This window comes from Leptonotus elevatus, chromosome 3 (assembly GCF_054856555.1).
Source record: "Leptonotus elevatus isolate MCC_2025b chromosome 3, RoL_Lele_1.0, whole genome shotgun sequence".
Taxonomy (NCBI): Eukaryota; Metazoa; Chordata; class Actinopteri; order Syngnathiformes; family Syngnathidae; genus Leptonotus; species Leptonotus elevatus.
In genome coordinates, this window is record NC_141241.1 from 15,170,776 (window position 1) to 15,196,203 (window position 25,428).

The following is a 25,428-nucleotide window of genomic DNA, read 5'->3' on the forward strand; positions in this document are numbered from 1 at the left end:
ATTATTTTTGTTTTATTATGAAAACTTTTTTTTAAACTTACAATATCTGAGGTTATTAATAAGAAAATACTTTGTGATAGTATAGTTTACAGTGCATATACTGTTTGTAAAATTTTGTTTCCGGCTATGAGGAAATCAAAATACCGGAAAGTGCAGTTCTATTCTACTGTAAACTACAAACACAATTTGAAGGTTTAAATTAATGGTAGTGTCAATCAAACAGGAATATGAAACTCATAAAAGCTTCTCTTTTTTTTTTTTCAAACGTGTGAATTTATGAAACTTGTTCAATTTCTATGCAACACCGACTCTGTTTTAAGCTAACTGAAAGGGATAAGGACACAGTTTAAAGAAGGCCTACATTTCTTTCAGGTTAAGAACTTGTCAGGTGACACTAGAAAACGGAAAGAGTTTACATCGAGTAGCCTATACGTTCATGCTCACTTTAGTGTCAGGCCAGCCAATCAATGTTGAAGGTCACTAGCATATACACGCACATTGCACCTCGTGCTGTTAAAAAAACAACAACAAAAAACAACAACAACAGTGCGGTGCATTTAACACCAGCAGTCCAGCACCTAACATTGGTTATACAGCACACCATGGAGCAAATATGGCCGAGCAGCAGTGGAATCTCACATTCAATCTGATGACATTGGCCGAGGTGTGGCACGGCATGGGGACCGAGATGACTAACCGCAGCTGCTTTCCCGACCTGCAGGCCTGCATGCCAGCTCCATAAAAAGCTCGAAGAAGGCTGCTGGGTGCAGACTGACATGACTTGCTGGATGTGTAGCTTACTGTGCGTAGCAGGCCAGGTAAAGTCTGTCCAAGAACATGGAGACGTGATAGTGTGATGAAGGGCATGCAGATGTGGAATGTTGACCTCTCAAATGTTTGCGATTCAACGTTTAGACCGTAGAAATATTCCCAAGTTGCTCAAACTGCAAATTGAAGTTTTAACTGAAATGACGTCAAGCTTCCACGAAGAGAAGTCGGCCCATTTGGGCTAAGGCTCAACTAGATCTTTCACAATATGACGAAGAAGAAAACAAGACACCCGAAGCGTTCTCCACAAAATCTTTAGTATGTTACATTCCATTGCAAAACATATTATCATTTCATCCAGATGAACACTTGCATTCATTGACTTGACAGAACGACAGGAAAATTAGTCCGTGTTAAACAACTTTAGGTACAATTTATTGCATGAGTTATGAACTGTGAGTAATATTCAACTAAATCACATGGCAGTTAAGATGTAGTCAATTAATCCATTTTGTTGCTGTTGTTGATTACATTTCAGATATGCAGTATCCATTCAATAAATGTGACAATGTTAATAATGACACACAGTGGCTATTAAGCATGCTGCTAAATCTGATAAAATAATAAATAAAAGGGCTAGGTCTATACAAAACAAAAAACAAAAAAAAGAATGTCCTGTCAAGAGGCATTGGTTTACCAATGCATCCCCATTGTATTCTTGCAGTGGCGCAGAGCTGCATGACAGTGGTTTCTATTAATGAAAACAAAAATACAACTAAGGTTACGAATATATTGTCAAATTAATACCTCGACCCTGTTCTCAATCCAAAGTGAGCATTTTTTTTTTTTTTGTCTTTGTAAAGGGTGATATAGTGCTTGCATTGGCTGGTCAATGAGTTGGAAGGAGTTTCTGTAAAATTTGGCCACAAGGTGGTGCTATTTGCACCTTCTTGGCCCTGAACCATGCGGAGGTCACCAACAGGTTTTTTATTTTTGTTTGTATCGGTAGGGAGAGCTGGTGAGATTATAGCAAGAGAGAGAAAGAATCCTCACATTTAATGTGCTATTGTTGCATATTTTATTTAGATGTTGCTTAATATAAAACTGTGGTTCTACCGTATTCAATCTGGATAGATAAAGCCAAAGCAAAAGTGTTATAAGGCATTTCAAGGTTAGTGCCGTTACTCTTCTGCTTTATTACTCAGTCTGCTCGTGGGCTTCACTACTCTTAGAATCCGCCGCCTCGACGTCAGATGCGGGAGCCGCAGCGGATCTGGCATTGCGATTGGACGGCCCGGTCCTCTTGCTGCGGCGTTGGCTCTTGGCCAGCTCGGCCTGCACACTGTGACCATTCAGGCTGAGCCCCTGCAGAGCCTCCAGGGCCTTCTCGGCAGCCTCCGGGTTGCTGTAGTCCAGGAAGGCGCGGTGCTGAGCTCCCTGCCAGGTGAGCCGCAGCGGTGCCGCCTCCCTCTCTCGCAGGGACGTCTTCAACTCGCTGACGCGCAGCCCAGTGGGGATCCCGCCCAGATACACCGTGGTCACGCCGGGTGGGAGCTTATATGGGGTCACTTCACCTCCAGTCTCTTCTGGATTCCGTCCACTTCGTCCCTTCTTGATCCTCCTCTCGGCACCCTCTCCCTCGCTTCCTCGACTTTCTTTTCTCACGCGAGGCGGACGTTGCCCGGCGTTGGGTTGCGCCTCTGCATTTTTCTCCTCCTTGGACTCTTCCTGGGCATCCTGACGGGCTGCTCTCTGTCTCGGCTTGCGCCTGTTTTGCTTTTTGGGGGGATCGGTTTGCGAAAGAGGCTCGGCTGGGGGAGGGGCCACCCCCAGCGTGACGTCTTTCCCTGCCTGCTCCTCCAGGGCCAGGAGCGTCTTCAGGATGGGGATCTTCTCCAGCTTTTCTGGATCCAGCTGAGGACATAAACTCTCAGTCATACTCCAAAATTGTGTGCCAATATTAAAATGGAGTACATTAGTGTTGATCAAAAATGAGAGGATTTATTCTGAAAGGTTTTCTTAAAGATTTCTTGACAATAATATGTTATATGTGAAATCCCTAGTCTAAACATGACATTCTGATTAATATTACATTTGTGGAATATGACTTATGCAGAAAAATCCAGCCATTTTTATCCGTCTCAGGGGGCGGCCATTTTTCCAATTGGCTGTGACTGAAGATGACATCACAGTTGCTCAAGGCCCAGACAACAACCAATCACAGCTCACCTGTTTTCTGAAGCTGAGCTGTGATTGGTTGTTACCCGAGTTACCTTGACTTCCCCTTTAAAAAGTACACTTAATATTATTGTGTGTCACTGTAACATTACGCAAAATGTATGAACGTTCACTTTGTTTAAATAAAAGGGAAACAACTTGAATTTACAATTCAAATAAGAGATATTGCACATATAAATAAATAAATAAACATAGTTCTAAAAGATTAATTGTAAATGTACAACATTTTAACGTTACATAAAACTGAATTGCACTTAGTCTGTGATTCTTTTGCATACCACTAGAGGGAGCCGGCAGACCTCCATTTCTAGAATCGAATCATTTGAGCCAAAGTAGCACATCAGCAAGTTAATAAAATGAAATTAAAGCATGCCATTTCATCTGGCCCAAGCCCGCATCATAAGAATTACGTCCGTTTATAGCAGCAGGACATTTCACTTCCCAAGCAGTTACAAATTAGACAGCAGTCTTGATTTGTTGCATCTTGGAGTGTGTTTGGCAGCCTTTGATGCGGAGCAGTCCAGACGAGAATATACGAGGCTATTGTTTTTACAGTGTCCTGTTTGACCCGGCAACTCCCTCGACCGCCCCCCCCCAAACCCCGCCTCTGCGGAGCCCCGCGCAGACGACACTTTGATGATCACACATGGCCTTCCTGCCAGTGAGGTCAGCGGGTCTTGTTTACGTACAAGTGTGTTGAGGAGTCCAGAGGTTCGAGCACAAACTATTTCAGACAAATGTCACCATCGTATCTAATGTGAGAGAAATTATCAGAGGGCAAAATATTGGCCATCTCTATGAAATGTTAATAGACACTGTATATATATATACACTGTCAGAAAAAAAAAGGTGCTAAATGTGTACTTTTAGGGGCCAATTGCTTGTCACTGGGACAGTACCCTCAAGGGTATACCTATTAGGGGTGGGAATATTTGGACACCTCACGAGTCGATTACGATTCAGGGTCTACGATTCGATTATAAAACCATTTTTGATTTAATTTATGTATATTGATGCACTTTAATTACAACACACATTTTTCTATTTGTCTCACTAAGTGTTAATCACTTGGTGCAATGGATAAAAAAACAACAAAAAAAACTCACGGTTCGGATCAGATTACGGATTTGAATCACGGATCAGATCATTTTTTGAATCAGCAAAAGAAAAAGAGATAATAGAACTTTGTCAAGGCTCTTTTGAAAGGCATCCTCATACTGTAGGCCTAGCACTTGTTTATAGTAAATGACATGTAAACAAAAAGCTACAGGCATGTTCCCTTTGCAAGTTTGGGGCATTTATCAGTACCAAAATTGACCCAGAGAGTATATTTTTGTTCTGACAGTGTTAAAAGTATTGGCATCTTTAAATGTACGCTGAAATGAGTTTGGTCCTCAACTCTAACATACACCTTCATAATGAACAGATATTGGGACTCGTACCATCTGTTAGGTCAAGTATCAGTCACCTCTGAATGCACAAATGTTCTTCTCGGATAAATGGGCACATTCCCATAGATTCAGAGTTTAACATCTTGTAGAAAGTCAGTCTTGATATTATTTTTGGCTTCTTGTTTTACAGTTAGCTTTGTGGCAGCATGCAGAAACACAATAAGCCTGCTAGAGGGCAGTGTTGCTTAGAAAAGTGACAATGAGACTCAGGAGAAACTGCTCCCTGAACTACAGTACATAGCCAACATATTTAATAATAAATGCTTTGAAATTGATGTTTAACTTAAAGATTACAGATGTCTGTAACTGGTACAAATTGGCACTGAAGGCAAGATTATTTAGAGATAATTTTCACTTTTACCTTAGTCCAAATGATTTCTTGTGGCTTGGGAGACAGGCAGTTTGTCTTAATGACTCGGCTTGGTGTGAGGATGTAGTCCACTGTCAAATCGTGTTTCTCCATGAGCTCTTCGGGAACGTCCACCACCTGAAGAACCAGTTATACGAATACATTCATGCTATTTTGCAAGTTTACAAATTCAATCTTTCAAATCATTTTGAAGAAGGCAGGCAACAATATATTAAACACTTTTGTTTACGTATTGAACTTGCATAACACTGGCCCACAACATTAGGTACACCTGCAGTTCCTAACTTGTGTTTGTTATTATGGTAACGCTAGAACAAGAAGAAAACTAAGCTCAACTGAGAAAGTACCGTATTTTCCACCCCAAAAAATAAAAGAAACTAACCTGACAGTCATGGACAATAGTGACCACCACAGTGGACTCATCCACAGCTCCCATTGAGGCCATCATTGCATACTCCAGGTCAGCAAAGCCCTCTCCTTTTCCAATGCGGAAACCTGGAAAAGACAATGAAGACTTGAAAATCTATTTTGCATGATCATGACAGAGCCAAATTACTCGGATATTCTCCACATACGAGTACAATAATGAAAAAGTACCAATGCTTAATAAAATGTGCACATTTTAAAGAGAATAATTTTATTTGAGAGGAGATTTAGTGCAGCAAGAAAAAAACGAACACAAATGTTTGAAGAGGAAGCGCGAAGCACAGCAAAAGTGTAAGCTAACAATAGCATGTTTATTTTTTGTCATTTAAATTCTAGATGTATATAGTCACAAATGAGCAGCCAGCAGTAGTTTATGTCACCAATGCAGTATCATCTTATGATGCTGACAACTCCGGCTGGGTGGGTACTAAAAATATATACAGTGGATAATAAAGATATGAGTTGCCTTAAGTTCACTTAGCTTAATGCTAACAAACAATAAATACCATAGGTGGGCTAATGAGTAGTATACCATCTATAGCAGGGGTGGGCACACTCGGTCCTCGAGGGCCGGAGTCCTGCAGGTTTTGGATGTTTCCCTTCTCCAACACAGCTGATATATGATCAGCACGTCAGCAAGCTCTGCATATGCTTGGTAACGATCCTGTTGATTGGAATCAGCTGCGTTGCAGCAGGGAAACCTCCAAAACCTGCAGGACGCCGGCCCTTGAGGACAGAGTTTGCCCACCACTGAGCTATAGGATCATGTTAATATAACGCTAAAGGCAACAGATTTTTGAACACAAACTGTGCATCAACGTACGTAGACAAAAAAATAAAATTATATATATATATATATATATATCCACAGGCCTATCCACTATTCGCAGGGGAAAAATAGACCTGGCTGGCCCACAAATTGTAAAAATCCAGGCTAGAACGGATTCAAATTTCCATTGACTTCAACTTCAATGTGAGTGTTTTGAGTTACGTGCATGGCCACAGAACAATTTTAACTCTTATCTCAAGGCGCCACTGTCCTGCAGATAATATCATACAATTAAAAGGACATTGCTGACAGCAAATCCAACTTCTTTTTTTTTTTTATGATGCTTTGAACCAGAAAAAAAAAACACAGCTAATCTTCTTACAATGACCTTACAAGGTGAGGTTGCAACTAGCGAGGCGGTCTTAGAATAATGAAAATATCTCAGCTAAACCCAGTGCAACTATTTCTTCAATGAAAACCATGTGGCTTTGTCCACTTCAAAGCCATTTGAGATTTGTGTGCATTATAGCGAACGTCCGTTTCGCCATCATGACAGCGTATCAGGCTGCTTAAACAAGAGAGCAAAAGAATGCGCTCATCTGATTAAACCAATCGGAATCAATTCCTATGTCTCTTCTTACTCAAATTGATTTTGTCTTTACATGGCGCTACAACTCACAGTACCGGTACATATGCTGTGATTCGATAACTCTTAAAAAAAATTATCAAAAGCTGTAATAGTTCTCCTAAATTCTGTTGAAACATTTCATTTAAGGGCTCAAAGTAATGCACTGCAATGCCAAGCATTTCAGTTGTGAGTCAACCTTTCAATTAAGCTTCCGTGCACACCTACTGTACTAAAAACGTGAGATTTCCTCAGAAATATCCTCTCTACTTTTACACTGCAATTAGAAAACAGCACAATAAACACACAGTTCCTCACCTTTCTCTGACACGGCCACGGAGCCAACAACCACAAGGTCAATCTTGACTTTGTCATCCAGACCAATTGGCACGCTGAACTTTTTCACACCCTGCAGGTGGGAAACACTTTAATGTTGGCCTAATGGCGTGATTATGAGGTAAATGGGGGGGAAATGGAACATACGAGACTCAAACCTGAGAGGAAGAGCATGTACGCAGTTGTTCTTTGTTGGCCCCCTGTGGGGGAACTATCTTGTTAAAAAGGCCAGAACGAAGACGAGGAGTTGGGACCAATAAAGTTTTGTGTGCCTGTAAGAAAAAATAAAGCCACTGACAATGAACAGTGTAGATAGAATGTTACAATGCAACAGACTAATACGAAATTGTTATCATAAAGGAAATATAATGTACTTGAAATTTGTTTTTTTCCCTTTTTTTATCAGCAAATCTTCTGCAGTAAACATGTTGCATTTTATTTGGCATCTTAGCAACACATGCAGTATTCCAGTCATAAGGTGAGAACATGACAGAATGAAAATATTAGAACCATTAACCACCATTGTTATATATATATAAGTAACAGTGTGTGACAAGAATGTTATGAAGACCCTGAAAAGTAACCAAAAACACACCACAGAGAAGAGTATTATTTACAAGCCTGACAAATTTTAATGACAAAGTCACAAAGTATTAAAACTACTGCTTCATAATGTAAAAAAAATAGAACCTGGCTGAAATGACCTTGGAGGAATATGAATATTCACATCATTCTGAATGTGCGTAGATCTGAGGTTAAGGGCAAGGCATAATTAATGTCTCTAACAGCCCGTGGAGGTAATTTCTGGTTCTTGGTGTGTGTGTCCACCTGTAGCACTGCTAGTCGAGCCCCCTCGAGAGGTTTATCAGGATCCACCTTGACCTCAGCTGTTTGGGTAAACACTTCCAGCTCGGACACCTTGGGGCAGGCAGTGAAAGCCCCCTGGGAGGAAAACAGTAAAGTGTAGTGTAGGTTTACGAAATAAGCAACTTACTTCCAGTGTGACAAAGCGAGCATGCTGCTGAGGTCTGTCTGGATTTATTTTGATTGTCTGGCTGGACTTGAACTCCTGCAGGGCTGTGAGTCTGTCGCATGTTTGAACTGCACCCTGGCCAGTAAATACAAAGACGGGACAAATACTGTAGCAAACACTGCTGTGATATTTGACGACATTGTGTCATTACTTTAGCAAATAACATTGCACAAAAACATTGTACCGTCTATAATAGTTGTAAATTCTACAGTTGCTCAGATATTAATTTCTGGTTGCTTGCACATTTCTACAGCACCAGTATCTGTATTCTGTATGACTGACAGGCAGTCGTAAAATGTGTTCAGCTTGTCTGACACACGGTCATCATCCAGGGAAATCCACTCGCATCGGCCACTTTATTGCAAAAATGAACAATTTATTTAATGAATTCCACAACTTTACCGACACCAGCATAATATTAGCAATCAATTTAGTAGCGTGTGTGAAAACATTTATTCACGGGCGCTATTGGTTCTTCAAATTGTCAAGTATAAATGGTTTCGACTTGCCTTAAAATTCGGAATTCTGTTGTGAACAGGCCTTGGGAAGTTAGCCAGATCCTTGTCTTCGATGTAGTCCCAAATCTTTTGACGAATGTCCGATTTTGTTGCTCCTGGCGAAAATACGAAAGTACTGAGCTACATAGCATCTTTTGCTAACGGATTACAACAGCGATGGCGTCGAGATTAATTTCCGCATTGAACCTACCTGGATTGATTTTTATGAGGGGCTCCATGATGTTATGTTCTGTAAATAATTGATCTTCTTGACTTTCTCTTTCCGAAGTACACGTGAGATATTCAAGTAACGTAAAACGACAGCGACAGCTGCGTGACAATGTTTATGCTCACTACGGCAAATCGAGAGGGTCAAACTTAACATAGGCCAAATGGCCCGAAGACAACCTTAACACGGAGGTGTAACTCGATATTTATGAAAGTATTACATTATATTGAACTTTTTATGTATTGCAGCAATGCTCCCATACTTAGGTTTTTTAGAAAATTTACTTTCACGTGATATACTTCCCAAATCTTACTTGGTACAGCTTTGTGATCTTTTGCTACCTTTGCAATTTATACTGTACATTTTCTCCCTCGGTCAGCATTGTTACAAAATTAAACACAACATCATACTCCTACACATGTTCAGTTACAGTACATTTTTCTACTTATATTTGTTTCCACCCTCTGTCTTTCTCTCCTAAATGTTCAATTTTGCGACAAGCTGCAATGTTACATTTTGGCCACAAGAGAGTAACCTCTACCAGCAAATTCCCTCGGAGCATTATTTGTTCAGCGAAGGTGTGGTGTTGGGGGCTTGGGGCGCTACATCAAATTACAAAGGGTAGTGTGTTATTTCCGTATTTATCATAGGATGAATACATGTTGACTTTGACATCACCGAACGCAAACAACAGATGATTATGTCAAACACCAGACTTGTTCCATGCTGTTGCAGGAGAACTTGACCTTTCATCTTTTGCTTGAAAACTTGCATCCTTGCATTTTTGCCCTTAATGAAAATATATGTACTTACTTTTCAACCATATTCAAAGACATCCATAGACCCACCCACCCAGCAGAGTCCTCCCTGACACCCCTTGCCTCCCTCTCCTGTCTGGGCAGTAAGCCAAGCTACACCCTCCCTTCCCCTCTCTCACTCTCTTCTCTGGCTCTGGATCTCAGTGGATTCTATACATGTCAAGCAAAGCCTCACAATGCCGTGCTTACTAAACCGGCGAGCTTAGGAATTTGCAGTGATGTGGCTGTTCCTGGACCCCCACTTCGCCCCTCTGCGATGGACCCACTCTCTGCAGCTGTGATGGACGATCTTGCCACGTGGAGCGAGCGTGCAACTACACCTGTTTGGGGAAATCTGTGACAACATAGGACAATAAAGGAGAAAGGTCCACGGGGAGCTGAGATTTTGCTCCGCTTAACCACCAACCCTTGTCTTCCCTTTCCCTTACACACGCACACACACGCACGCACGCACACACACACCCGCACACACACACACCTCTCACACACTTGCTTCTCCCCTCCGCGCCCGTCTCGCCTGATGCTGGTCTGGTGAACAGCAGGACTCTCTTGGTTGAGCCGCATGGAGGCACAGGGAGGGGCTGCCAGCCCAGGTAAGAACACAATTCTGCTTCTTCTTTACATTGATTTGAATGCTTTTGTTTTTTTGTTTTTTTTTTCATCTCATGATCATACTACATGAGAACAGCACACACTTGACCCTCCTTTTTCACGAGTTCCCATGCGGGGCGGCGCAGAGTCAATTAACACACTGTGGTCATTGTCTTCCCATGCCGCGCGGAGGTTCCTCTCTCGAGTTACTTGCTCATTGCAAAAGCAAGGGGGCCTCTTTCAGGCACACACCATAGGTCAGCCATGCAGAAAGTGTACTGATGAGAGACAAATTGTTGTACAATAGTGGATGCATTGTGTGAAGGTCAGCTAAGGGAAGCCCGTTGTAGGGAAGCCGCACACAATACTCCCGTGCTGAATTGCATTGTGGACGGTTGTCAAATATAGTCAGTCTAACTTTCATGCCAACGTCAGACAATTTGGAGGTACTGGTGTGAATCATTGAATGTAAAAAAAAATCAAATAAAAAAGTCTACACAACCCTGTTGAATTACTAGGGGTGTTGGCATTTTTCCATACAAAAATTACACCATGATAAATCAAATAAATAAATAATATAAACTTCAGCTAGTAGGCTTTTCCTGTCTTTTTTTTTTTTTTGCTGATTTTTGTGCCGTGTGAGGGTTTCACTGCTTCACTAGGTGTGGTGTTCTTTTGATGATGCTGTGTTTGCACAAAATTATGGCCCAAAAGTTTGACCTTGGTTTCATCCGATCAACACATATTTTCCCACATGTGCTTGTGAGATTTTGTTATAGTCCAGTGAAACCAAGGTTGAACTCTTTTTTTTCTTCTTCTTTTTTTTTTTTTCTAGAACAGGAGTCTGTCAGCACAAAACCTTCAGAAGTCTGCTCTGGGGGGGGTCACAAAAGCCTAAAATAGCTGAAATTAATTAGCTGAAATTAATTGAGGTAATTAGGGTTAATCTAAGCTTCTTTTTTTTCTTCTTCCTTTTTCTTTTGCCGTGCTCGACTAAAATGTAATTGCACATCCACTACAGTATGTTTTTCATTGTAAGTTGATCTGTATTATTTATTTATTTTCTTGTTAATAAGGATACAATATTACGCAGTGGTATACTGATAACAATTGTATAGACAAATTATATTTATAGTCGCAGGCTGGCCGCAAAGAGTTGGGTGAGGGGAGGGGGGGGAAATGTGTTCTTATTATTATGGGCGTGACAAAAAAAATAATGACGAACCACTGGGTTAATCAGAAGCACAGTGGCAGGTGTGTGCTGACTTTCATTTAACATGAGTGTGAATGTGGTTGGTTCATTGTGAACACAGTCACATCCAAGTTATAAGAGGATGGACACGCCCGTGCAAGCACATTGTAACAGTTGTTTGTTTTTACTTTTGAAGAGAGAAAACATCAGTTGTGTTCTACTGGTTATAATTATGAATAGTAGAAAAAAGTTTTGGAATGATTTATCTTGATCTCATTTTTATTCTATCACAAAAGTCTAACATTTAAAGAGGGGTGAGTAGACTTTTGATATCCATGCATCAGGTAGACAGAAAAGTAAGGTTTGGCTGCATTGCTGGCTCAAAATTCAGTCTTTGTTAAAGTGTCAGAATGCTCTTTGACTTTGGACTAAATTTGCATGAAACAAGTCAGAGTTGCTTTGTCAGCATGTACTGAACTCAGCTGGCCAAGGGATCCTTCTACTTATTACATTCATGCTGGTACTTGATGATAAAATGTTATTCATTTATGCGGATTAAATTCAATAAGACCAAAAACAAAACAAAACCGAACGCCCTGAGTGAGTCACAAATAGTTCTGTTGTGACAGCATCACAGTACACACATTTCCACTGTTCACCTTACAGGCCAATTCATTAGGCACGCCTGCTTATCTATTGAGACATAGTACAAAAGCTGCATCATATAAATGTGTCTTTACAAAGATAATGATCATTTTTGTTATATAATGTTACCATTGGACCAGTCTGATTTTCACTTATGAGACAACCTTTTCAGTCTGATGGTTTTTATTAGATTGCTCAAGTGTACCTAAAGAATTGTCCAGTGAGAGTAGAGATAAAATTAATGAAGGCTTTGAAATCATGTATTAAATTTATTAACTAGAGCACATTAATTGTGCAACACATATATTGATTCACGGTGCGGAGACATTTGGCAAGCATGCAGCGCATCATTCTCTTTGCCTTTCTAATTTTCTCATCACTCACCATCTGTCAGTCGGAATCACATATAAGAAGACCCATCAAAGCCCGGGAAGGGATGAAGTGGATTCAGCAGGTGGTGTGATGTCAGGCTGCCTGTACTCTTCCAACACAGTTCAAATTTGCATACTGCCATTGTTGCAAATTCACATTATGTGCACTATGGAAAACCATTTGAGCTATATATTATATGTCCTTGATACTAGCTAGCTTAAGGTACAAATACTATTATGCTCTTTGTCCTTACTAGTTGAAAATGTATTTATGTACATTTTTCCAACCACATGCTTATGTTCAAGCTGTTTATAATGTTATAATGTCTTACAATAGTGTTGCATTGAAAATCAAAATTTTGGGTGAAGATTTAGTTCTATTACAAAACGAAATTGTGGTACTTGGAGAGCAAAGTATTTCGTGTGGTGGAATTTTGAGAGCCACTGCCCTAAACAGTCGACAGTTACAGCTTGGGAACACGCTTGTACTGTATCGTTTGGCCCTGAAAAGGTACAAATATTTACCTTGGACGATGTTGATTAGCCTTGGTGGCTACATTAGTAGATTGTAGCAGAAATTTGACACTGACCATGACACTAATGATGCAAACACAATTGTCGTGAAAGCACGTTATGTCACATACCTTGTCCCATGTCCCATCTATGGGTTCAATCACACAGAGGTCGTCCAAAGGTCAAATCCAAGTGGGCAAACCACTAATGGCCATCACACTTCTAATGTGATTTACCACAGAAGTCTGAGGAGTGCCCTAGACCAGCAATTGGGTTGAAAAATCTGACCCCCCCCCCCCAAAAAAAAAACAGCCATAGTCTGAGGTGTGGGAGACTGATTGCATACAGAACAGTTGCTACACTGCAGGAGTGAACACTGCTCCCCTCATTTCATTGATAACCAATCACAGCTCACCTGTTTTCTGAAGCTGAGCCATGATTGGTCGTTACCTGAACCCTGAGCGACTGTGATGTCATTTTCAGTTGACAGCAAGTGGCAAAATGGCTGCCACCTGAGATGGATACAAATGGGTGGATTTTGATTCTTAAAGGGGAAGTCAACCCCCATAAATGCTCCTGACAATAATATGTTCTATGCAGCCCCACGAGTCGAAATATGGTATTTTGGTCAATATTGCGTGAAGCAGAAACATCCAACAGTTTTTATGCATCTCAGAGGGCGGCCGCTGATGGAACTGTGATGTCATTTTCACTTGACAGCAAAATGGCCGCACCCTGAAATGGATTAAAAACGGCTGGATTTTGCTGCTTAGCCCATTTTCCACAAATGTAGTAATAATCAGAATATCATGTTTAGACTTGTGAGGCAACATTTAACATTATTGTCAAGAAAAGTTTTAAGTCCTTAGACTAGTGGGGGCCAATCCAACATATTATTGTAAAGACGATTTTTGGGTTGACTTCTCTTTTAAAATCCTGGTTGATGCTACTCCTCCTAGCCATGACTTGTAGATAAGATGAAGACAGAAATCAAATCCAATTTGTGGTCTAAATATCGAGGACGTATTTCAGTCTAATAGCCAAGGTCGTTTTATTGTTGTCCCTCTCTGGGAAAATCAATCAATAATTCTAACAAGTGCGGAGGAGGCGCCATATTCTGCTCTTCTCATTTTTCATCTGAAGGAAGAGAAGAAAATTCAATGGGAAAAACAAAATTGTTGGGCTGAGTCAAGAGTGGTCCCGTGTAAGATATGATGTACGGTGTAAAGATCAAACCCTGTTGTTGCTCTGTTAACGTTACGAACATAATAACAGAAAAACAGTCACCTGACAAATCCATTTAAAATGCATTTAGGCTCCCAAGTCACATAAACATGAGCTTCTCCTTGGGTCTGTGCGCCACTAGAGCCCGGTAAAGACATCCAGAAGCTACTAAAGCCCTCCAGTTCAGGAAACCTCTCTCAGGAGCAGTTCCCGCCGCACGCCGCAGGCGAGGAGGAGGACGAGGAGGAGGGCGGCTGGACGGGACACACCGCCAGCCTGCTGCAAATCTCCGAGAAGAGACGTGAGTAGAGAGGGAGGGGCAGACTATATGATCATTAAGCTTTTAATTCTATTTTTTCATTGCTTGTTTTTACAATATACAGGCAACTAAAAAATGTATTCAATTCAAATTTTTTTATTCATATAATGCTAAATCACAACAGAAGTTATTTCAAGGCCAGGAGCAGGTTTAGAACCACACAGCATGGAGAGCAACTGAATTTAGAGTTGTAGTACCGTGTTGTGCCACAACATGTCGGGTAGCACTGTAGCAATAATTACAGTTTTAACTCATTCACTGCCATTGATGGCTATCGACGTCAAAAATTCATTTGAACTATTTCTATTAGTTTAACATTTTTTCCACTTTTGTTAACAAGAGTATGAAAACCTAAACAAAACCTGTACATTTAGAACACATATAAAATTTGTGATTAATCAAGAGTTAACGAGTGAAGTCATGCGATTAATTACTAAAAATTTTAATCGCCTGACACCCCTAATTTTTAATAATCTTTTGCTCTTTTGTTGTTGTTTTTAAAAGTAATTTTAACTTAAAAAAAAATGTTTTTTTCATTATCTTCTCCTTTCTTTCTTTTTTTAAAGAAAAGATTAATAAAAATTAGGGGTTGTCAGGCGATTAATTTTTTAAAATCATAATTAATCGCATGACTTCACTAGTTAACTCACAGTTAATCACAAATTTTATATCTGTTCTAAATGAACAATAAAAAAAATTCTAGGTTTTCATACTCTTGTTAACAAAAGTGGGGGAATTTTTTTAAACTAATAGAAATAGTTAAAACAAATTTTTGACGTCTATAGCCGTCAGTAGTATACAGTATATGTTTACATTAAGCTAGTGGACTTCCATTAGACGAAATTATACGGTTTGGTTGAACATTTTGGTGTTCAAATATACAGTACAATGTTTAATCATGTATGCTAGTTTTACAGTCAAATTTAACTAAGTGACAAACACTTTCAAGCAAGCACGTTTAGCCTCTTATTCAGATAACAGAGTTTTCTTTTTGTCACCTCAGAGTGATGCTATACAATAGTTAACCACTGTTCTAAAAATAGCTCACCATTAATGGGACATTGTGATTTTCTAGGAATATTGAATAAGTGATCATCTGAAAACTGGCAAAGATTTATAGAAACAAAGTATTGCATATTGATAATTGTGATAAATGATTGACACGATGAGTGTCTTCACGTAAATGAATATAATTATTAGCATAATGTTTGATTAATGGTCATTTGAGCAATGTATCAAACTGGTAACCCTTCACACCAATCATTAGCCAAGATGTAGCGCTCACTTTCAGGTTGGCGAAGTGAAAAATAGGCACTAATGACTACTTTTAAGTCTGCTGTGATATGTTTAAGTACATAAAAAAAAATTGTGTTTAAAGCACGTGGAAAGGGGTAAAAATGATAATCACATGGTCTCTCTGTTACATTATCACCTATCTCAGGTGAATCTGGAATGTATCCCCCGGGATAAAAGAGGTTATAATTGAATTATGGAAGGATGATTGCTTGAGCAGGATAACGAATCAATACTAAGTGTGTGTCATAATAAATGAGGTAAGACGCATTCAGGAGTGGCGAGAGACTGGCTTTCAACAACCTCATACCACCGGTTCTAATGCCCTACTGACTTGCATTTTAAAGATTTAAAACATAATTCTCAAGCCATAAAGTACCATTTTATCAAACGATCCTCCCCGGTGCTTTAAAGCCTTTTAATGATTCCAGCCCTTTTTAAGTATTCCGGTCCCGCATTTTTGAAGATGGCTGCAGCGCAGGCCAGAATGCTGAAAGGCCTCATTGTGCATCAGTGCAACACGGTGCTGAATACTGGGGCTACATGTGACAAGGCAGCTTTTATCTGCTTCACTAACTCAAGCGTTTTTCACTGCGACAGCTCATCCACAGGCTAATGTCTGTGACCCACTGGCTTGCCTTGCCACCTGACAGCACAACTCACCGTGTGTGCCTGGAGGCATGTCACTTTCAAAATAAAGACAACTTTGCTTGTGCCGCAGTCATGCAGTCGGTCGCTAGGCGTGTGCGCGAGGTTCCCGTAGAAGAGTATGTTGTCAGTTTGTTGTAGCAGATCTATTCATGCCAGAATGTGTAAACACCGGACAGACAGAATGGCGGATGAGATTGATGGCTCTCACTCTTTTCTTTCTTCATTTTTTTTTTGCCATTGATTTGCACTCTTGATGAGGAGGTTAAATGAGGGTTTTCATCTATGGCATTTTCCATTAAAGGGATACTTGATTCAAGGAGCCATTTTCATGGCTCAGTTTGTTGACCAAACCCAGAAAACAGGTGAGTCATGATTGGTCGTTACCTACTTCCTCAGCACCGGTGATGTCATCTACAGTCGACAGCAAGTGGAAAATTTTGTTTTTAAAGGTATTAATTGTACATGAAAAATTATGAAGTTATCAAATACACTCACAGTATCCCTTTAACTCATTCACTGCCATTGGCGGTTATAAACGTCAACATTTCATTTGAACTATTTCTACTATGATGAATACCTAGAAAAAAATGATTGTGCATTTAGAACAGATACAATTTGTGATTAATCGTGAGTTAACTGGTGAAGTCATGCGATTAATTACAATAAAAAAATGTAATCGCCTGACGCCCCTAATTTTTAATAATCTTTCATAAAAAAAAATAAAAAATTCTTTAAAAAAAATAGTTTTTTCGCATGACTTCTCTAGTTAACTCACGATCAAATTTGATATCTGTTCTAAATGTGCAATAATGTTTTTTTTCTAGGTTTTCATACTCTTGTTAACAAAAGTAGAAAAAATGTTAAACTAATAGAAATTGTTAAAATGACATTTTGACGTCTATAGCCGTCAATGGCAGTGAATGAGTTAAGTGTTAGCATTAAGCTAGCATATTGAAACTAAGGCGACCAGATCTTCAAAATTAAAAATCGGGACACTACAATATTGCTGATAATCAAATTTTACAAAAAATCCTCACCAAGAACTATTTACGGGAAAAAATTAATCGCTCGTTAATCTGTAACCTTGCCAGCAAACTGAATTCTCACGGTATTTGTTTACAAATACTAAGAGAATACATCTTGTATTCTCCCCCCCTAAAACTAGTCCGAAGACGATATTTTCATCCGTCGCCATGATTGGTCAAAGCTAACGTGCACAAGATGTCGCATCGTCCAATCAGCTCAAAATATTGTACAGAATGTCCCGCCTTTCCCAAACGGATCTACCAAGTGAAGTTCCAGATTGATAATGTGAAGAACTCCCTTAAGTGAATCACAATATCAATCTGGTTTGTGAGGTTAGTTAATCTGGTGATTGTTGGTTGTGTTATTACTTTAGCTAATGCTAAATGCTACTGTATCTTGGTTGTCAATTCAATAGTGCTAAACAAGCCAAATCACTCACCATTATACAACCTTTTTTGAGTTCACTGCCACCTTTATAGCTATCATTTTTTGCTCACAAGTCAAAACATAACATTGGCAGAACAATGACTCTTGAAAACTCGTGAGTCGGGTCTGGTTGTGCTGTTGAAGAAGGAAGCAAGTCGCTTTCTAAGAGCTTCAGCAACCTCCCATGTTAGATATTAAAACCGATGTTGCTTTTTTCTTTTCTTTTCTTTTTTACTGTGAATTTCCGGATGAAACGAAGTGACATAATTAGCTTTCGAGAATTAACAAGACTTTATTTCACACGCATTAAAAGCATGAATATTGAATAGAGTTGTGGGATTAAAGACACACTGGCAATAGTGGAATTGTGTCAAATGTGGGCACACCCATTTGACTGCAGGCTACTACAGCTTTACATCTTCCCTTTGTGTGGTAACACACACACACACACACACACACACACACACACACACACACACACACACACACACACACACACACACACACACACACACACACACACACACACACACACACACGCACACACAAAGAGGCCGTTTTTCTGTCTGGAAGAGAAAGCCCTGTGATCAATTATTTAAGGGGACGAGGAGTGGGAAAGAAAGCCGAGAACAACAACCGAGCACTGCACAAAAGGAGGCGGCAGAAAAAATGATTGCGTTTCCATCATTCTTCTGTCATTTTCATCATTTCCTCCAGTCACCCCTTTCGTTCCTCCAACATCTCCTTCCCTTTCATCTTTGTTTCATCGTCTCATGTCGTCGTCCTTATTGTTCCCATCACACTCGCCATTGTGACGCTTGGACTGGGAAGCTCTGGACTGATTAAAGCTCAAGATTTCAATGTTTTATCAGTGAGGAGACTAGAATGGCATAATTGAACTCCCCATGAGAAAGAACACTTCCCTGTGTATCTTCACACAGACTGAAAAGTCCAATCGAGAGGGCTACCACCTTTCTTTTGTCTTCCGCAGTTTTCATGCTGTTGTTGTCGTATTCCTCACGCCTTCTTACATGCTGCATCCATGAGCAGCCTGGAAATGGGAACGATAACGCCTTGCTGCAGTCGAAGCCTTTTTAATGCCCACGCAATCTGCGAAGTGTTCAATCCAGACTTGGCAGGCAGCCTGAATCGCATGGAGACACAGACTCGCTTCCATCTGTCTCAGCACGTCCTCCAGACATCTTCCACTCGAGTTCAGCTATCAAGCATAGGACTAAGGAGGACATGTTTTGGGACGCATGGACAAAGACGCATTAAAGGTCAGGTCAGAGGTCATTGACTTTGGACCTGATGGCTGGCCATGTTCTTTGTTCTAATTGATATCAAAAGTGTTTGATGGGCTTGAAGTCAGGACATTTTTAAAACGTCTTGGTAAAATATTACATTTAGATACAATCAATAATTAACTAGCCTCCATATACATGGTAGAGCATGAGTATTTGCAGCTTTAGGGGCAGTCTAAGCCTCCAAAATATAGAAATATTGAATATAGAAAAGGAGAAAAAATAATTTTCAGGTTCATGATGAGACTCAAGACTGAAATGACACAATAATTACAAATGGCCTGTTTACTGTTTGTTTGTTTGTTTTTTTGTCGCCTCTAGAACCTCTGAGCAGCGTGTCCTCTTTGGAAGTCCACTTTGACCTCCTGGATCTGACCGAGCTGACCGACATGTCGGACCAAGAGCTGGCTGAAGTCTTTGCTGACTCTGATGAGGAGAACCACAATGAATGTCCACCGGGTGAGATGCACACAAAACAACATGAATGATCCAGCACTTGGACACCTAAACAAATTCAATAAGCCACTTGACTTGATTTGCTAGTGGTCCCACTATTCTATACTCTTAGAAGCAAAAAGTATGACTGTAATTGCTGTAATAACAACTAATAGCTAGAGCAACCAATTAATTTGGGTTAATCAGATAACTTGTGCTGACTCCTATTTCACATTACTGTGAATGTGATATGTTAGTTCTGAAAACATGTGGGGTGTGCACACTTTTGCAACCACATTATTTTGGTTGGTTATTTTTATTTTTACTTCTATCAAAAAAAAAAACACAATTGATTTCTGGGGATTTGTTCTAACATTTAGTAAAAAAAAAAATAATAATAATAATTTAAACATTCCTCTTTAATTGACTTTAAGATTTATTATTCTATGTACAGGTATTAGAGAACTCCAGGCTGTGATTGCACGCAATTTCTGTCTAATAAAAAATACAATATAGATTTTTTTTTTTTAAAGAACATTTATTTGTTTCGATTTACTTAACCTTTATTTATCCATGTAAGGCAATTAAGAGCAGATTCTCATTTTCTGTGCCAACCTGGCTGCAGACATTGAAAAAAGTATAATAAAAATATAGTCTATTGTACAGAATCAGTTTGCTATGTCGCAGTTAATAATACTTTTCATTTTGTCACAATGTTAGACCCTAACAGAAACGAGACAACATAGCATTAAGGAGATTTACTGACATTGAGTGCCACTCAATAGCAAGAAAAAAAGTTGAAAGAATTTGTAATTCTGATATACTGGAACATTCCTTACCAAAAGAGCCGGTGAAATATTTGGAATATGTAAAAGACTGAAATTCATGAATAAACATGAGGACACGTCCTCGCTTTCAAGGACATGACACCAGTCGAGCACATGATTCTCTTTTAATATGTATTAATCCTATAAAATGATATTGGTCTATTTTATCCATCAGCCACACAGAAATAACTGAAAATTGTCTTACATGTAAAGAACAGAACAGGGCGGAAACATTCCTTTGGGCCTCATGCATGTATGCATGATGGGAAAAGGTGCATGAGAGTCCATCCTGCTTGTGCTTCACAGCAGTGGGTGCGTGAAAACACCATCCACTTTTTTTCTAAAGGAGGCAAAAATGTTTTATTCATGAGCTGGATGCCTCATCCTGCATGCAGACCGTGAACCCGCGCCTGCTGTTGACACCCAGCAGCATTTTCTTATAGCCCAACTCAAGCACCTTCGTATAAAATTAAGAAGCCACAATTTTAATTGTCATGATCATCGATGAGATTTACAAGACGTTCATATTTTAATCAGCATTACTGCCACCTAGAGGTTTGGAGTGGAATTAGTAAATGTAGCTTTCAGGGTTTGTTGGGCTCAAAAACAGGTTCACACAGCAACTTTAAAAAATAAACCATTGCTTTGTTCATTTCCTCACAATTTTCCTGTTTATTGTTTTATTACACATTATGGTGTTGCTTGTTAAGTGTCGGTTATCTTAAATAGTAAACCATCTGTGGCGTTTTGAACTGCAGATGAGCATTAAGAGTTGGTTGGGTGATGGGGAGAATACTTATAGACAAAAAACAAGAATGTGGACAAGGCAGGCAGTCAGTGAAAGATAGAGCTCTTGCCTAACGTTTTCCACAGCTGCAGTATTGTAGTTTAGAGGCATCATTTCCCCTACAATTTTGGTTATATTCCAATGTGTATGACCTCACAAGTGCTCAACATATAACAAATCTTAACAAAGGTTTTTTTTCATCCAGAATTTATGAGAGATGATTTTCTTATCTATTTGAATATACAATGGCTATAAAAAGATTATTAAAAATTAAAGGCAAGAGGCGATGACATTTTTTTGTTAACTCACGATTAATCACAAATTTTACATCTGTTCTAAATGTACAATAAAACAATTCTAGGGTTTCATACTCTTGTTAACAAAAGTAGGGGAGAAAAAGTTAAACTAATAGAAATAGTTAAAATAATTTGTTGACGTTTATAGCCGTCAATGGCAGTGAATGAGTTAATAGTGTAAAAAACTTTTATATCACAAATACTTCGCATTTACACAGGGGTGTGTAGACTTTTTATGTCTGCTGCTATTAGTGTCTGAAATCATTTTGCTACAAACCACAGATTTAGACAGTTAGATGATGTCATGAAGTTATCCCTGGATCAGTGGACGATTAAATTAAAGCCGAATACTTATTTTGTTTATGCAGAACGGCATCTGTTTCAATTAGTAAAAATGCCAACTTCAAAACGAGCTATTTTTTAAAATTAAAAATAGATCAGCGCTGTGAAATGCAGAAGACTTTCCTTCCTTATCAAATGCCTGACATTCCGACTTCTGATTTTATCATTTGCCTTTGTCATTGTGCTCCCAAATGTCACAGAATGTTACCCGTTTGCCCCCACACATAAACATCACAACGATTCAGTCGTTATTGTTCGCTTGATGTTTCACGTCACTCCTTTTTTTTCATTCCCTCGCTCAATTCCTTCGTAGTTTAAATCCAAGTCTAAGTTTGAAAGCAAAAAGAATGCTGACGATAATTACAGAATGTTCTCAGGCAGACATCCCGAGGACTCCAGTTTCTTGATGTATTTTTAAGTTGAACATCAACTAAAATCTTTTGCCATCTTGGTGTGATCGAATCAGTTGGTGACCACTCCCTGAAGTTCTCCGGCTTCTCTCACTCGGTTTAATAACGATTTACACTTAAGTGTTGAGGAAATCGGAAAACTGTGACTTTTGCGCCGCTGCTTGGAGGCCATGTGACGGTAGGACGAGAGAGACCGAGAGGTGGATGGGTGAACGAGTTCAGGCTAAATGTGGCTCTTTAAATAATTCATGTTTACCCTGATGGAAACAAAACGTGTTACTTGAGGGAAAACATTCAAATAGGCTTGTTTATCTTTACTGCCATTGTACATTTTGGAAGATTGAGGAGTAAATGACAAACTATATATAGAGTGTATGTGCATATATATATATTAATGGCATGAAATAAATTGTACACTTAACAAGTGGTGGAGAGTGTTTGCGGAACAGACTGTGCCTTGCAGGTCAGTGTGCTTCTAATTAACATCCTGCGGAGAAGCCATTAATCCTAGGTCAATACTCATCCATCAACCCCCTCCTTACCCTGTATGTGTCTAATGTGTGAGGATATTGCTGTGGCTCTGGGGAAATTTATGAACCAGCGGTGAGAATGCTGTCCATTTAGGAGAGCCATTAGAAATACTCCAGACTGTGACTCTTTTTTTTAATTTTATTTGTTCCTTTCTCAAAGGTTGGACATTGCCACCAGGTGGCGAAAAGAGGAATGGCTATGTGATGTTGACTACAAAAGGGTGCAGTTGATCTTAATTTTAGATGTATACTTCTTTGATAGCATCAAAACTATGCACTATTTTAGTTCACATATTAGCACTCTAAGGGTACGACTCTTGAGTCGGATCTCATTAAGTTGTGCAAGGTGCCTAATGTTATTGGTCAATGACCTACAGTGCACGCACATACTGCACTGTGCGTTGCCGTGGGAATTGGATTTTGGCAAATGCTGACGTGTGCCTAATGAAGTGGCCGATTAAAGAAACAATGCAAATGACTGTACAGCTGATGGACCAGAATACATGCAACATGAATGTCACCTCATTGAGTGTGTATGAGATTATCTCACACACACACAACTAAAACGTTCCAATACTGGCATGCACACTACTGAATCTCTCTCACACACTACAAAAGGCTCTCAGCCTCTCACATGCACTACTGAAACAATCTCATATGCCGCTAAGATGCTCAGTTACTTTCACTTAAAATTGAAACGCTCTTATACACTACTGAAACAATCTCACACAACCCACCAAAATACTCTCTTACACTTTTACTGAATCGCTCTTACACACTACTGAAATGCCCCTCGTGAACTACTGAAACAATCTCACACACCGCCAAAATGCTTTCATACAAACAACTGAAACACTCACACTTTCTAGTTTTTTTTTCCACTTAAACCCAAAATGCTCTCACACACTACTAAAAGGTTATTTTATTCACTACTGAAATGATCTTATTCACTCTATTGAATCAGTCTAACACACTACTGAAATACTAACACAGACACACTTGAAATGCTCTCACACACACTACTGAAATTTTCTCACAACTGAAACACTCTCACAACATTACATTTCAATTTCAATAGTGTGTGATAGAAAATAAATTGTGTTTTGTGTGAGGGTGCTCCAGTTGTGCATAGGAGTGAAAAAATTATTTGGAGCATTGTATGTGTGCGTGCGTGCGTGCGTGCGGGGGAACATTTCAGTTGTGAAAATGTCACAGTACCTTTAAGAAGTTTATTAACTCTTCAGTAGTGTGTGAGAGCATTTTAGTAGTGCATGCGAGTAGAAAAAAAAATCACTAGTGAGCACGAGTGTTTCAGTAGTCTGTATGGTAGCGTTTCAGTTTTGTGTGAGAGGTAACCTTGAATTATGTTCCTCATTTGCCTGCTTGTGTTTGTCAGGTTCCCAGCAGGCAGTGCTGGGCAAGGGAGGCTACATGCGCTCTCCCTCATGGACACGCTGCAGCAGGGTGGAGCTCCCCCGAGAGAGGAAGCACCACAGCGACTCGGACACCATCGCGGAGCCCTTCATGAAGCTTGAGAGGCCGAAACAACCTTGACGCGGCGTGCAACACGGCGGGAAAATGCAGCTCAGAGCGGACAGTCGGCACCTGAACGCCACTGACGGTGTTTTGTGGTGCTGATGAACAGATGAGCTCGTGTTGAACTCTGGACACTTTGCGGTGTTCTCAAAATGTTCAGTACACACACACACACATACTTCTTCTCTCTCCTTTTTTGTTTCACTCTGAAGATTTGAAGGTGTGCGTTGGAGTGACAGACAGGGTAGTGACAGAATGCTCGTTCGTTAGAATCCTTTTCTTTTCCTTATCTTCCAAAGTGATGACTATCTTCTAATTTACATTGGCCCTCCAAATTTAAGTCAAAAATGACGGAGGAATGAATATGTTGAGATCATGAATTTGCATTAATGCCAAACACACGACGAAGTGCCAAGACTTGTTTAACACAACAAGCTGAAGTGACAGCCCAGTGACTTGATTAGTTTTGAATCAATTTAGCTCATCTTTACCTGGACTGATGATCATCCAAGAATGATGTGAGTGACTGTGGGAGGATAAATTAAACATCTTGAAAACTGTGCTTTGTTGTAAGCTTTGTTTTTTTGTTCTTGATTGGTCATGATTTTATAACTCTGACCAACCATTCTTTTGATTTTTGACTAAGAGATGACTGATCATTAATGATTAAAAAATAAATAAATGAATAAATCATGATAAAAAAAACAGGCTTCAAAATGGTGAAATGTCAAACCATCGTCTCCACTCTCAAACACTGTGTCCGTATTCGCTCAGTTCGTGATAGCACATCTCACTGAAAATTGGATGTTACTTAACCCTTTTTGTGCCTATATGCGTCACACGTTTGAGCAGCCAAAATACATCTGCTTAAAGCCCCTGCTGGCTGGATTACAGTGCATCCCACCAGGTCGTCACAGGGCTTCGATGAGAGGCACTAACCACCTGCTAGCTTGCGCGCTGAAAGGCTTCCAGGGCTCTTTTTTCAGCGAGCGGGTGGGTGGCAGGTTCTGCTGTGGCGTCACCTGGTCGCTTGGGAATATAAATAACGACACCAAGCTGTTGTGTAAAAGGTGACAATTCTCAAGGTAAGGGTTAGGCTTGAAATCTTGTTACCAGATCATGCAGACAATGTCTCCATTCTGAAATGAAT

General features: G+C 39.8%; 2 protein-coding genes across 4 annotated transcripts; one reads left to right on the forward strand and one right to left on the reverse strand.

Annotated features, from left to right (window-relative positions):
* Positions 1–1,063: 1,063 nt before the first annotated feature.
* Positions 1,064–8,878, reverse strand: mthfsd (methenyltetrahydrofolate synthetase domain containing). Of its 2 annotated transcripts, none has more exons than XM_086072291.1 (8): positions 8,725–8,878; positions 8,526–8,629; positions 7,812–7,925; positions 7,142–7,255; positions 6,966–7,056; positions 5,210–5,322; positions 4,819–4,944; positions 1,064–2,682 (listed from the first exon to the last, which is right to left on the reverse strand). In XM_086072291.1, the coding sequence occupies exons 1-8, from the start codon at positions 8,750–8,752 to the stop codon at positions 1,966–1,968; spliced, it is 1,407 nt and encodes a 468-aa protein (XP_085928417.1). In that variant the 5' UTR covers positions 8,753–8,878; the 3' UTR covers positions 1,064–1,965. The 2 variants fall into 2 exon arrangements, with proteins under 2 accessions (XP_085928417.1, XP_085928416.1); XM_086072290.1 differs by lacking the exon at positions 7,812–7,925 and adding an exon at positions 7,978–8,091.
* A 783-nt stretch (positions 8,879–9,661) lies between these two features.
* Positions 9,662–24,840, forward strand: dbndd1 (dysbindin domain containing 1). 2 transcript variants are annotated; one of them, XM_086072203.1, is made up of 4 exons: positions 9,662–10,153; positions 14,239–14,397; positions 19,437–19,574; positions 24,139–24,840. In XM_086072203.1, exons 1-4 carry the CDS (start codon positions 10,123–10,125, stop codon positions 24,294–24,296), a joined length of 486 nt encoding a protein of 161 aa, XP_085928329.1. In that variant the 5' UTR covers positions 9,662–10,122; the 3' UTR covers positions 24,297–24,840. The 2 variants fall into 2 exon arrangements, with proteins under 2 accessions (XP_085928329.1, XP_085928328.1); XM_086072202.1 differs by lacking the exons at positions 9,662–10,153; positions 14,239–14,397 and adding an exon at positions 18,305–19,091.
* The last annotated feature ends 588 nt before the right edge of the window (positions 24,841–25,428 follow it).

What these genes read in the sequence shown, in the direction of transcription:
- mthfsd (XM_086072291.1), bottom strand. Translation starts at nt 8,752, where the DNA reads ATGGAGCCCCTCATAAAAATCAATCCAG. An exon ending in GTACATGCTCTTCCTCTCAG is followed by an intron (nt 7,057 to 7,141) that starts GTTTGAGTCTCG and finishes TCCCACCTGCAG; the next exon opens with GGTGTGAAAAAGTTCAGCGT. An exon ending in CTATTGTCCATGACTGTCAG is followed by an intron (nt 4,945 to 5,209) that starts GTTAGTTTCTTT and finishes CTGGTTCTTCAG; the next exon opens with GTGGTGGACGTTCCCGAAGA.
- dbndd1 (XM_086072202.1), top strand. Translation starts at nt 18,854, where the DNA reads ATGAGCAGCCTGGAAATGGGAACGATAACGCCTTGCTGCAGTCGAAGC. An exon ending in TGGACAAAGACGCATTAAAG is followed by an intron (nt 19,092 to 19,436) that starts GTCAGGTCAGAG and finishes TGTCGCCTCTAG; the next exon opens with AACCTCTGAGCAGCGTGTCC. An exon ending in CCACAATGAATGTCCACCGG is followed by an intron (nt 19,575 to 24,138) that starts GTGAGATGCACA and finishes TGTGTTTGTCAG; the next exon opens with GTTCCCAGCAGGCAGTGCTG.